The sequence below is a fragment of the Pleurodeles waltl genome, chromosome 11 (assembly GCF_031143425.1).
Source record: "Pleurodeles waltl isolate 20211129_DDA chromosome 11, aPleWal1.hap1.20221129, whole genome shotgun sequence".
In the NCBI taxonomy this organism is placed as follows: domain Eukaryota; kingdom Metazoa; phylum Chordata; class Amphibia; order Caudata; family Salamandridae; genus Pleurodeles; species Pleurodeles waltl.
In genome coordinates this window covers 71204483-71217219 of record NC_090450.1, presented here as the reverse complement: position 1 = coordinate 71217219, position 12737 = coordinate 71204483, and the positions used below count along the sequence as shown (strand labels likewise).

The 12737-nt window shown below is 41.4% G+C and overlaps 1 protein-coding gene across 1 annotated transcript in view; it reads left to right on the top strand.

The window, feature by feature from the left end:
• The window catches only part of CCDC39 (coiled-coil domain 39 molecular ruler complex subunit), a 141337-nt gene that overhangs the window by 66082 nt on the left and 62518 nt on the right, over positions 1-12737 (top strand). The window contains exons 11-12 of the mRNA XM_069213092.1: positions 7421-7585; positions 9047-9184. Coding sequence (XP_069069193.1) covers positions 7421-7585; positions 9047-9184 — 303 coding nt within the window. The remainder of the gene's footprint in view (positions 1-7420; positions 7586-9046; positions 9185-12737) is intronic.

The window sequence follows — 12737 nt, the reverse complement described above, 5'->3', positions numbered from 1 at the left end:
GCAGTACTGGATACAACATTGAGTCGAGCCTTTCCTCCGCCTCAGCGGATTCAAGATATTCAGGAATTGGTTCCAATGTTTCGAAATGGAGCGGTAGTTCCAGTCCTCAAGGTCCTTCGTCTGCTCGGTCTGTTCGCCTCCTGCATTCTGTTGGTCACGCATGCTCGCTGGCACATGAGGGCTCTTCAGTGGTGCCTCCGAAGGCAGTGGTCTCAACACAAGGGAGATTTAGAAGGTACTGTCAAGATCTCCAGAGATGCTGCTGTGGAATTGAAGTGGTGGATTGCGGGCAACAATCTTTCACAGGGGAAGCCGTTCGCGCAGTCGCCACCAGTGGCCACGGTAATAACGGATGCCTCCACCCTAGGATGGGGAGCTCATCTGGGGGATCTGGAGATCAAAGGGCTTTGGTCTCCAGAGGAACAGGTGTTTCATATCAATCTGTTGGAGTTACGGGCTGTACGTTTGGCTCTCAAGGCCTTCCTCCCATCCCTTCGTGGTCAGTCGGTACAGGTCCTGACGGACAATACTACCACGATGTGGTACATAAACAAACAGGGAGGAGTAGGGTCGTACCTTCTCTGCAGAGAAGCTCTTCGGCTATGGTCCTGGGCAAAGGACCATCAGATTTGCTTGGTGGCAAATCATCTGGCCGGGGTCTTGAATGTACGTGCGGACAGTCTCAGTCGCCAATTCTCGGCAGACCACGAGTGGCGTCTCCATCCAGATCAAGTCTGTTTAATCTTCCAGATGTGGGGGTTTCCTCGGATAGATCTGTTTGCCACTCGGGAGAACGCGCATTGCCCGTTATTCTGCAGCCTCCAGTATCCGATGCAGGGAGCGTTGGGGGACGCGTTTCAGATAACCTGGTGCGACCAGTTGCTTTACGCGTTTCCCCCCATACCCTTGATTCCTCGAGTGTTGAGGAAAATTCGCCAAGACCGGGCCCAAGTCATCTTAATAGCTCCGGATTGGCCAAGGAGGGTATGGTACTCCGACCTTCTCCAACTCTCACTGTGCCCTCCGCTCCGTCTCCCTCTCAGGGCAGACCTCCTCTCGCAGTCGCAGGGGCAGGTTTTACACCCCAACCTCCAGAGTCTGCACCTACATGCTTGGAGATTGAACGGGGCAACCTGAGTTCCTTCTCTCTCCCGCCTGATGTAGTGGATGTTATCTTAGCGGCCAGGCGACACTCCACTAAATCTATCTACGCTAATAGGTGGTCTAAATTTGTTATGTGGTGTGGAGAGAGACAGATTGATCCCTTACATGCTCATCTGTCACATGTTTTGTCTTTTGCACTGTCTCTAGCGCAGAAAGGTTGTGCAGTAGCTACCATTAAGGGTTATTTGTCGGCCTTGTCAGCCTTCATTTGTCTTCCAGACCAACCATCGTTATTTAAATCCCCTATTGTTCTCAGATTCTTGAAAGGTCTTCTGAATCAATATCCTCCAAAACCATTCGTTATGCCTCAATGGGATTTGTCCTTGGTCCTGACTTTCCTTATGGGGTCCCCTTTTGAGCCTATGCATTCTTGCCCCTTAAGGTATTTGGTTATTAAAACAGTATTCCTGGTAGCTATAACATCTGCAAGGAGAGTGAGTGAGTTGCAGGCCTTATCGGTTAAACCCCCTTATATAATGTTTTATGGGGATAAGGTGGTGTTGAGGACCAAGGCTGCTTTCCTTCCGAAGGTTGTTTCACCCTTCCATTTGGCTCAGACAATCACTTTGTCCACGTTTTATCCTCCGCCTCATCCTTCAAAGGAGGAAGAAAGACTACATCGCCTGGACCCAAAAAGGGCGTTGAGCTTCTATATCGACAGAATGAAGGATATCAGGCTGGAGGATCAGCTGTTTGTCGGATACGTGGGCAAGAGGAGAGGAAAGGCAGTCCACAAGAGAACACTCTCCAGGTGGGTTGTTCTTTGCATTAAAATCTGTTACTCTTTGGCAAAGAAGGATCCGCCTGAGGGCATTAGAGCTCACTCCACCAGAGCTAAGTCGGCCTCTTCGGCCTTGGCCAGGGGTGTTCCTGTGGTTGACATCTGCAAGGCCGCAACTTGGTCGTCCCTTCACACTTTTGTGAAACATTACTGTTTGGACTCTGAGGTCAGAAGGGACGGTCATTTTGCACGGTCAGTGCTGCAGGATTTCTTGGTTTGACCATTTAGGCACCCACCGCCGGGCGTGGTACTGCTTTGGGACTCTATTCATCAGGTGAGGAATCCACAGGTAGTTGTATCCATCAGAAGAACGAGTTACTTACCTTCGGTAACGACTTTTCTGGTGGATACATTAGCTACCTGTGGATTCCTCACGGTCCCACCCGCCTCCCCGTTGCCTTTTTGGTCTCTCCAAGCAATCCTTGAGTGTGCTCCTTTTGGTCTTCAAAGTTGCAATACATTTTGCATGAATGATATTTGTATATATGTGTATATTTATATATAAATCTATATATATATTGGGTATATACATGATTCGTATGTATAAATATATTTATTTGTTTAAAAAAAAAAAAAAAAAAAAGGTTATATTAAATCTACAGCTATTTTATTGCAATGTTGTGTGATTTACAATATTAAGAGATGTTGCTTTGCTCTTTCATTGCATTGGGTTATTATTATTATTCTCATGCACGTAAAAAATGTTGGTACTGTCATCGGCACGTCGGCGAGGACTTCTTAATGCCTGTATGACGTCAGACGGCGTCGCGTGGGCTAGAGTGACGTCCTCGTCGACGTGCAGAGACTAGTAAGAAGATTTCCGTCAAATGCTGGCGCCATGGGAGTATTCATCAGGTGAGGAATCCACAGGTAGCTAATGTATCCACCAGAAAAGTCGTTACCGAAGGTAAGTAACTCGTTCATCTCCCTCTTTGAGAGAAATGAATTTATCTTTTTTAAATCCATAAAAGGCAGTATCTTACCATTTCATATGATTACTAAGTCACATTGATTCCAGTAGGGTCACAAGATAGGCATACCCAATCACGATTTTTGTTATCTTCTAAAATATGATTTTTGTTTAGCAATGTCAGCATGGTATTAGTTCCAGATGAATGGTAAACTGTGTATTTAGTGTAGTATGTAGTCAGAAAGTTATATCAGTAGGTAGGATTTTATCTGTATTGTAGATTATGCTAGATCACTTTGATGATCATGTATTTTTTTTTCCAGAAAGTTGTCCTTTACAATACATTCCAAAGCTTGGTCCTCTAAGCCTATGTGAAATATTAATGCCATATATTTATTGAAAGTTTTGCTCTTGGGTTGGTGTTATTCCAAATACATGATGATGCTAATCCTGGGGGTTATTACCATTTTAAATGATTTTCCTTACCCTACAGTGGCATTTTTAACTGAGGCCTTTTTAGTAAATGCCCATTTGTTTTTTCTAATACACCTGTAATAGCATCTGCAATCCTAAGGTACAAACATCTATTGGCTTCATTTATGGTTGGTTACAATTGCGAAGAACACTTGAAGCTCTGATGCCATGCAGTGTTCCTCGAAGTGCGAACCTAGCACTTAAGAATGCAACCCCGTTACCTTAATCATCTGAGTATACAAAATAAAGGGTCAATTTGTCTGCATTCATCAAAATCCATATGATACACAACTTTACTTGAAAATATCTTCAGTCAGATTCCTATATATCCTTAGCTCCCGTTTGACAAAGCAGAAAACTTGGATGTCATACAAGCGCCTTGTGGCTAAATCCACATTACAGATGAGCTCTTCCTCATTTTGCCCAGACACAAAAACAAATGTGATCCCTAGCTCAGTGGTGAGCTAAAGGCAGATGAACACTTCCTCCATCTCTTCTCAGTAACAAATGTTTAGGTTATACTCTTGGTGCCACTCTCTCACTATGTCTACTCATCAACAACAAAGCAAATATGTATATATACCTTCAGACAGTGTATAAGGAGGCATCCTTCCAGGTTGTTCCTGAAATAACATGGCTGACCAAACCAACAGTGCCCTCCAAACTTACCTCTATGCTGAAACTCCAACACTTTTGTTACTTCATTGTAGTCTGATACTCTACTCTGTTACTGTAAGGAAATAAATAAATTAATAGCTATCACCATGCCTTGCAGGAAGTTGTTGTTTAGCACCAACACATTGTCTTCTATACTATTTCTGCAGAGCTTTTCTGGTTTTGAGATTAATGAGATGTGCATCCACCATATTGATGCTCCTTACTACAGGCCTGTGCCAGAGTACTTATACTTTGCTTGCCAAGGCTCTAGTTGACCTATTTTTTTAAATAATGCACTGTGGTTGTGTTGGCCTTTTGAAATAGAATGGGTTATGCAGACCTTGGTTGAAGGAATGATTTTAGAGCTAGGTGACGTGGCTGAGCTCCAGCATATTAAAAGGTACAACCTTTTGACCAGAGACCATGTCCCATGAGCAAAGTGGCACCTCATGTTTTCTTCTGATTCTTCATTGATCCATGCATTACAGTTTTTGAATCGACCAAGGTTTCCAGAATGGAACTCCTTAAGCATGTTCTAATACTTGCACTACCTTGAGGGTAGTTTGGACAGCACTGCTGGCCGGCTTAATCTTCTCGTCCCAGTGTCCAGTCTTCCAGGACCACACCACTAGGCTTCTAGACACTCATGAATAGGATGCATATGTAGCCTGGCAGTGGGTTCCAGGAAGATGTAGGATACCATGCTCCCAAAGTGAGAGGAAACTTGTGCGACCAATAGATTTAGAATTCTATAGAGAAAGAATCTTCAACATAGAAATGTCATTCTTTCCTGCGAAAGAGACAGATGTGCCAGATATGCATCATTCGTGTGCTGCTAGACTCCGTATACTCTGAACTGGTGAGAAGATTGATGTGAAAGAGAACTACAGGCTAAACCTTGAACACGATGCAACACTGACTGTTGTTCCTGTTGAAGTTGGTACACTGACCACCCAAATACAGATATACTAAGATGCTTTTTCATATTATAGATTTGCTGTTGTGGTCATACACCTTCTTAACACCTTCAGAGTTGACTTGAGGCCAAACAGAAGAACTTGGATTTGTTAGTGAGAGCCCCCTTTCAGAACTAGGAGAATTTCCTGTGATCATTGAATATTGGCATGTGGAAGTTGCTTCTTGTATATCTATAAAAGCTATCCAGTCTCCTTGATGGAGACCCGGGACCATATGATGGAGGGCTTGCATCCTGAATGTGTCCCTCTTCACTTATTTGTAGGTGAATTTCAGGATTAGAATTGCATTGCTTTTTGAGGTGCCCTCTTTTTTCTGTACCTCGAAGGTTTGAAGTTTGTGAACCCCCTGTACTGCATTCCTATGAAAAAAGACTTAGAATTTTGATAGTTCAAAAGCAGAGGTTTAAGCACTCTGTGAGGTATGGATAGCAGAGGAGATCATATTCGTATTTCCTATCAATTCTTAAAATGATTTCAAAGCCAATTGTCTTTTGCTTTGCTGTACCACAAGAGGACGTAGTTAGAAATGGTTTCTGCCTTGTAAATACTGCTTGTGAGAATGTTGTTGCTTTTCTAGATGTTGCAATTGCTGATGAGTACAAGTAGTGGAGGCTCACTGTTGGCTTCCATATTCGTTGGAGTGGATCTTAGGCTACTCGTAGCGGTTATCAAACTTTCAGAATGCAACATTTTAGCTTTTATTTTTTATGCAGTAAATGTCTTCATCCGCATGGATGTCAAAGAACCTGAAATTCTAGTATAGTTTTTTTCCTGTGGGCTTTAGGGGATAGTATCCTGAAGTGGAGCCTTGATGAACACCGCAGAGAGCGACTATGACACGTCTCATATGACGTGGTTTTGTTCAATGTTATCATGCCTTTAGAAAGTTCTTGTTGTCCACCCAGTTCTCTCTGGCTAAAAGCTCAATCAAGCAGTTCAATGAATTCCTCAGTTCTCTCCTGTACTTTTCTAATATCACTACAGAACTAGCAGCTTTTATTACCATGGCTGAAGACTGACATACCTTCTTGTTGACCAAATCCACCCTCTTGTTTTCTCTTCCAGAGGAGCTGAAGAATATGAGCAGAGAGTACTGTTGCGCTTCCTAGCTGCTGAGACCTCTCTCCAGGGAATCAGGAGTGGGAGTTTCCCAAAGGAGGAAGCGTTCCATTGTAGTTTTTATGGAGGTGGGGTCAGTCTCAAATAGGCCAGAACTCAGGCGACCAACAGCCTGGCTTTCAGTTGTTGAAGCAATTAGAGAGGCTTCAAATTCAGGAAAGGTTGTTTTATCTCCAGGGCTGGCATCAGGTGGACCATAGCGAAATGCTCACACAAGAGCCCACCTGCAGTTAACTATAAATCATTCAGATCTTCCACCTTCAAATACAAAACTATCAAATTGTCACCTTCATTTCAAATGAAAACATTTTCCCTGTGAAGTGGCCCAGTACCATTTACCCTTGATTTCTACATCAGCTACACTTACCCTGCTGGGGCTGGCATGCCTTTAGAAAGGCAAGACTGAAAAGTGCTATTGACCACTATGCCAAGACTAGATTTTGGTGTCCGTATCTCAACCAGTTTCGAGCGAGGCTGAGCAAGGCGGCAGACTAAGGAAAAATGGCATTCATGGTGCCTCTTAGTCCTTGCTGTCCCTCCTTCAACACCCTCGCAGCCATTCTGTATAAACAGAAGTGCCATTCTGCAACAATGCATGTCAGATGTATTATGGGGGAACTTGGTGTGACGTTAGTGAATGTATAATAAGGGGTAAAGCTCAACTCTTTGAGGGCAACTCACACATGAAAGCACTAAACTATTTTAACGTCATCACGTTCCTTTGTGTGAAACGTTTCTAGTTGTGCCTATCTGCAAAGTCAATTCTCAACCGGTGGCCTGCATTATCGAAAGTGCTATGGGGGTACAACATCTTTGTTCACCCTCTCTTGGGGGCACAACATCTTTGTTCACTCTCTCTTTACTCCCCCACCCCAAAGCACTTTGGTATTATAGAAGGGGCAGCAGATGCTTTCATAGTCGCTTCTGTTATATCGATCACACCACGTGCTTGTTAGTGCCAAGACAATCACATTGCATGGGGATGGGGCATCTTGTAAATGAGGAAACACTCTGGCTGTGTGCGTACATTGTGTAATATACCTAGATTCATGGACAAAGAGACCATCAGGAGACTGACTGAATGACCTTAATGAAGTTGCATACAGTCAGTGCACCAAATCCCCCCCTGCCCCCCCACCACCACTCTCTCAACAAAGAAAGCCCTTTGGAAGCAGGGAAATTGGGTCCTATGAACCCCTAGAAATCTTGCAGGTGGGGCATTCAACCTCAAACTTTACAAAGTAACTTGGGCAATTTGTTTGCTATGATTTTAAGCTCTATTGATATTTATTCTCCTCACAAGTTGCCAATGTGTACATTTTCTATTTTGCCACACAGGATTTTCAAATTCAGCAACTAGAGCGAAGGCTGTCTCGTTTAAAAGGAGAAGGGAATAAAGACGAAAAACATGCCTTGGAAGTCAAGGTAGCAGAACTTACAAGAACATGTGGAGAAAAAAAGAGTGCATTAAATCTTTTAAACATCCAGCACAAGAAACTTCAGGTTTGGTGTTTTTGGTGTATTTTTTTACTGATTAAAACATTGAATAGAAATTATTTCTCATACATTGCGCTGCCATAATCCATCAAATATGAATATAGCATTAATGCTGCATCTGGACCATAATTTAGGAATAAATAGTTTAGGCAGAACCCACTCAATGCATGTTCATTGATTGAAAGCTTTTTTTCGTGGAACATTGATTTACAAGAATAAGGGTTCACATTAAAAACCTCATGAATTTCCTTTTCTCCTTTTTAATTATATGCTGTGGTCTCTGCTACAGAGACACATCCAAGGAATCAATTTGGCTTATTAACATTAAAAAGAAAATGAATGCAACTTACTGAACACTTGAATATATATTTATGGTTGTAAGTGTTAACTTATATAGCGCACAATTGGCCATTAGTATGCAATTTCGGTAATACAGTGATCCGCTGAGTGAATGCGTCAGAAACTGTATGTTATTTTATCTCCACTGTAATAATGCTAATTTATATCACCAATTGTCTTAAGACCACTCCATGTTGTTTTTAATGGAACAAATGGAAACATTGGATTTTAACTGTATTAATATTTAATATTAATAACGTATCAACTTAGACAAAAATGGCAACTGGGGCTCTCCACAAAAAAATAAAGTGGTGCAAAATGCAAAAGACAGAAAAGTACAGTTTATCGATAATATTGCAAATTCTTAAAGTAATATCCATACGATGGCGAGAAGGTGACATAAAATAGTCTCATCAGTAAAACCTTAATCAAAACAGCGTACAGGCTTCCCAAAATATCCCTGGACTAGTAGGTCTTGAGAGTGGGGGAGAGGCCTGAAAATTGGAGAAAAGGAATTCCACAACCTGGAAGCTGCAGTGAAGAATGCTCCTTTAATCACATCAGAACTTACTAAATGGCGGAAGAATAAAGAGTAGAAACAATATGAAAACAAGATATGTATTTGTGAATGGGCCGTTGCAGAGCATAATATTTACATAATGTCTTAGCCCCTTTACATTAAAATAAGCAACGTGAGTTTACAGAACTTCACACATACATGTTTCTGTTTCTCTAGGCTTTACTGAACATTTAGTTTACCTGCATAGACCTTCCTTAGTGGATTGTCATTTATATTTTGGCTAGCTTTAAATTATTCTACATAATGTTTATTTAGAGATTTGCAAATAGTATCAATGTAGAAATCGGAACAAGGAGAGGAGAATGTCAGTCCAAGACCTGACACATTTTTTTAATTTTCACATACTTCTGTGAAGCCTCTACAGTGTATTAAAACATGTCTATTCCAGGCATCCTTTTCATAGCTTGGGAGTAGCTGGATGAGAAACTGTGTAGAAGCTAAAATGCCAGCTGGACTATTCTTATTTTACAATGACAATTTGTTTTACAATTTTATTTAAAATTCATTAATTTGGGTATCTAATGAAATCTGTCTGTACATTTAAACAGGGCGATGTTGCACATGGCAGAAGAGAGCTAGAGAAAATAGTACATGAAAAGAGTGGCCTCGTCAACAAAATAGAAGAACTTACTCTGTACAACGCTATGTCGGACAAAGCACTTAAAAGTTTCAGAGTCGCTAAGCAGGTATGGATATTTGTGTAGTTGAATGTCATTAACCAATGCAACAATGATTGTGCTTGATACTATTAATAAGTACATTATTTTCTACTTAAATTTGTGTGATCCAACAAGAAGTACTTTGGCTTCCGAATAAAGGGGGAAGAGGTTCCAGAGTATGGCTACTTCTCTTAAATTACATCACATGATTTCTTGGTGTAGTATTGCATTTCTTTTTTATATATTTTATATGTTTACAATTTGTACATTTCTGCTTATTGGAGCATATATCTTGCCTGAAGCACAAGGTCGTGGCTGTAATACTCTGGCCCATGCCTCACTAGCACTGAGCCATTCAGGCATGTATACAGAGTCAATATTCACAATGTCATGCTAAGATCCTAATTTGAAAACCAACTTATACCCATTAAATGTCTTGGCCTATTTTCTTTCTTGGAAACTGATGACCGTCGAGTGTATGTATGCTCTTTTTGTAAAGCACCAGTTTAGCTGAAATGCCCCAGAGCCCTATGCAAGGTCAAAGGTAAAGATACAGTCAAGAAGTGATTGGATGGGTAGCTGGGATTTTGCCTGTCCTTTAATATCAGATGCTTGAAGAAGTACTCCAAAACTGGGTAGGCATCAATGAAAATGTCTTGAAATGGCCCAGACCTTCCCTAAAGAACTACACACTATCTAACTGAGGCTTATCCATCCATGAGCACTTGGTGAACCTAACTCTTTTTTCCCTAATACTAGAGATCATCTACATACTTCCTCAGATTTTACCATCTACCACTACAAGTATAAGCAGATAATGCTCAGATCCACCTCAGACCGGGTGTTGGATATACAAATCTGATTGTCCTCTGGAGGCAATGAATCCACTTTGACATGTGCACCTGTGCCACGAACAAATAGCTCAGTGGATGAGAAAGAGCTGTGTACTTGTGGAGTGTCTAAACCCAAAATTCTTCCACTGAGCTGCAGAAATATTTAAATCCTGTCATTCCATGCCTTCAGACACCAAACAAAATCCCTGGCCAGTGACGCTGGCAAGAATTCTGAGCTGTCTGCTTGATTCTGTATTGTCTTCATCCAAGGTCAATATGATTCTATGTTATACTAAGAATTGTGAGTATTACCAACTGATCTCTTAAAAATACCACTCTCTATACTAAATTCCTACATTTGATCACAGTTGAATAGAATTTTGAACTCCTTGAAGCTATTTGGACTGCATTGCTATAAAACAGAGGTTCCCAACCTGTGTTCCAGGGACCCCTGGGGGTCCGTGAAGCCTCCTCAGGGGGACCGCGACTGCTTAGAAAATGAAATAATATTAACAGATTAGGTCCCCAGCTTTCAGTCATGACTCAGTGGGGTTCCTGGATTCGAATTATGATTCAGTGGGGGTCCCTGGGATCCAATAATGATAAAGAGGGTCCCAGAAGTCAAAAGGTTGGGAACCACTGCTATAATATATATATCAGATTCCCAAGCTACCAAATATAGATACTTCATAGACTACAAAATAAGGCAACTGGAACATGCCTCCATTTCAGATGGCACAAATACCTAGCCCTGACTGTTGGCACACCGCTGGTTTTCAGTGGAGCAAAGACTGCATTAATACTTTGTGGAACAGATTCTGAATTACCTGAAAAATACAGCAGCCCCATGTGATCCTGCTGGGAGTCTACTTTCAGGCCATGTTAATTTTATCATACAAAGTAGCTTCAAGAGGAGGAAACAGGGAGGATAAGCGCTATGTGTAAGAGGCTGTATGCTCTTGAACAAACTAGACAGGTCTACAAAGAGAGTTTAGATAGTTATACCTTTTCAAACATATTCTTCTGTTAACGGTATTCCAGTGGTACTTTTTCAAACTTAACTAATTGATCTAGCCCTCCCTTGACAATACTCACATCCACAATGATAAAGCTTTAGTGCAACAAGAGAAATGTGTAGGACTCTGTGACAATCCTTCATTTTTCCTGAATAACATCAGTCTTGACTTTACCCTAAAAAGGCAACGAAGCACATTAGCAGATGGGTAGTTTGCCATACCATGGGGTTGTACTTGGTTGGAAGAGTGTTTTATTACAGTGTGACCAAGCTGCACCCAACTGAAGAAGCCTAACTCTTGGGTTGCTTTTCTTCTATTTCTAGGCAGACCTGGCTTAGCAGTTTGAGCTGGACTATTTCAAATGGATTAGGCGAAGGCAGTTTTGCATATGGCTCAGTCTAATCTAAAGTGCCATAGTGGGCAGAAAAAGATGGATTGGAATGCTAACCTGAGCTATTGCTGATTAATTAGACTAGTTGAAAGCGTTCCTTCCATCACCTTTTTGTGTGTTTGATTTAAAACCCTAAATGGCCAGAGTGGGTCCCATGCTCAAAGAGCCACTGGAACCAAGCTGCACCTTCTGAAGAATCCCAAAGAGATCAAAACCAGTCTTGTTTGCTTGTGTTCTATTTCAGAGAATACCTGGTTTGGCAGTTCTGGCTGGACAGTTCCTGTTAATGCTGTATAAAAAACTGATTCACATATGGCTGGATCTAATCTGGGGTGGCTAGAGGCCAAAAAAACAATAGGTTAGAATTATATGCTGAGACATTGTTAGTAGTTAGGACTATTTGCAAGCATTCCTCCCATCACCTTTTGTGTGTTTGAATTACAGTGTGGCCCATGTACGAAGAATTTCAGGGTTGTGCTAATTGACCAGAGTGGTGTATTAACTTATTGTTGTGTCTTGTTGAAAGGTTGGGGTTTATATGTGTGGCCTGGGTGGGAAGTGTTTTACTGTCATGTATGATGAGCTGTGGCATGCTCTTCTAGTTTTGTTCCGCTGGTGTAGCTGCACTTATGCCTGGAGTGTGATCGACTGAGCGATAGCTGCAAATGTGAACTTGTCTACTGTCCTACAGAGGGCAACTGTTCTTGTTCTTAGTTGGGTTTGAGTTTCAGAAAAGCAACCCACATCAATGTGCTAATTAAAAGAAGCCAGGATAAATACTTTACAGAGTACAGCTAGAAGTGGTGGACTGCCAGCCATTGCGTAAGCGCCTTGTTGTTGCGTGCCTTTCTCTTATGATGTTCAGTCTCGTATCATGGAGTTCTTTTTAATGTACAGTCTTTGTAGATATCATTTGGGCTCTCCAAGAATTCTGAGTATCTTACTCTAAATCAGGCAGTCATCACAGGTGGGTATTGCTATCCCAATTCCACCTGTTTACAATTAAATATGTGAATTTCATCAGTGAGCCCTGGTGAAGCAACTTATATATTGTCTGGTTCATTGTGATGGCTGGCTTGTTACCCTAGAACAATGTTTTGTCCTTGGTGACACATTACATTACCAGCTCCATTTGAAAGGTATTGCCTCTTCTAATTTGGATTTCTTGAGAGGTACAAAGGTCTTATTAGCCATCAACTTGGAACTAAAGAAAAAGAACTATACAAATTGGAATTTATTTAACTTTGCGTTTGTGAACATTTGTGCTGGACTTTTCTATATTTCCAATTTGCAGATTATATTGTTGATGTATAATTGACAATTAGGATTGCTTATAACCT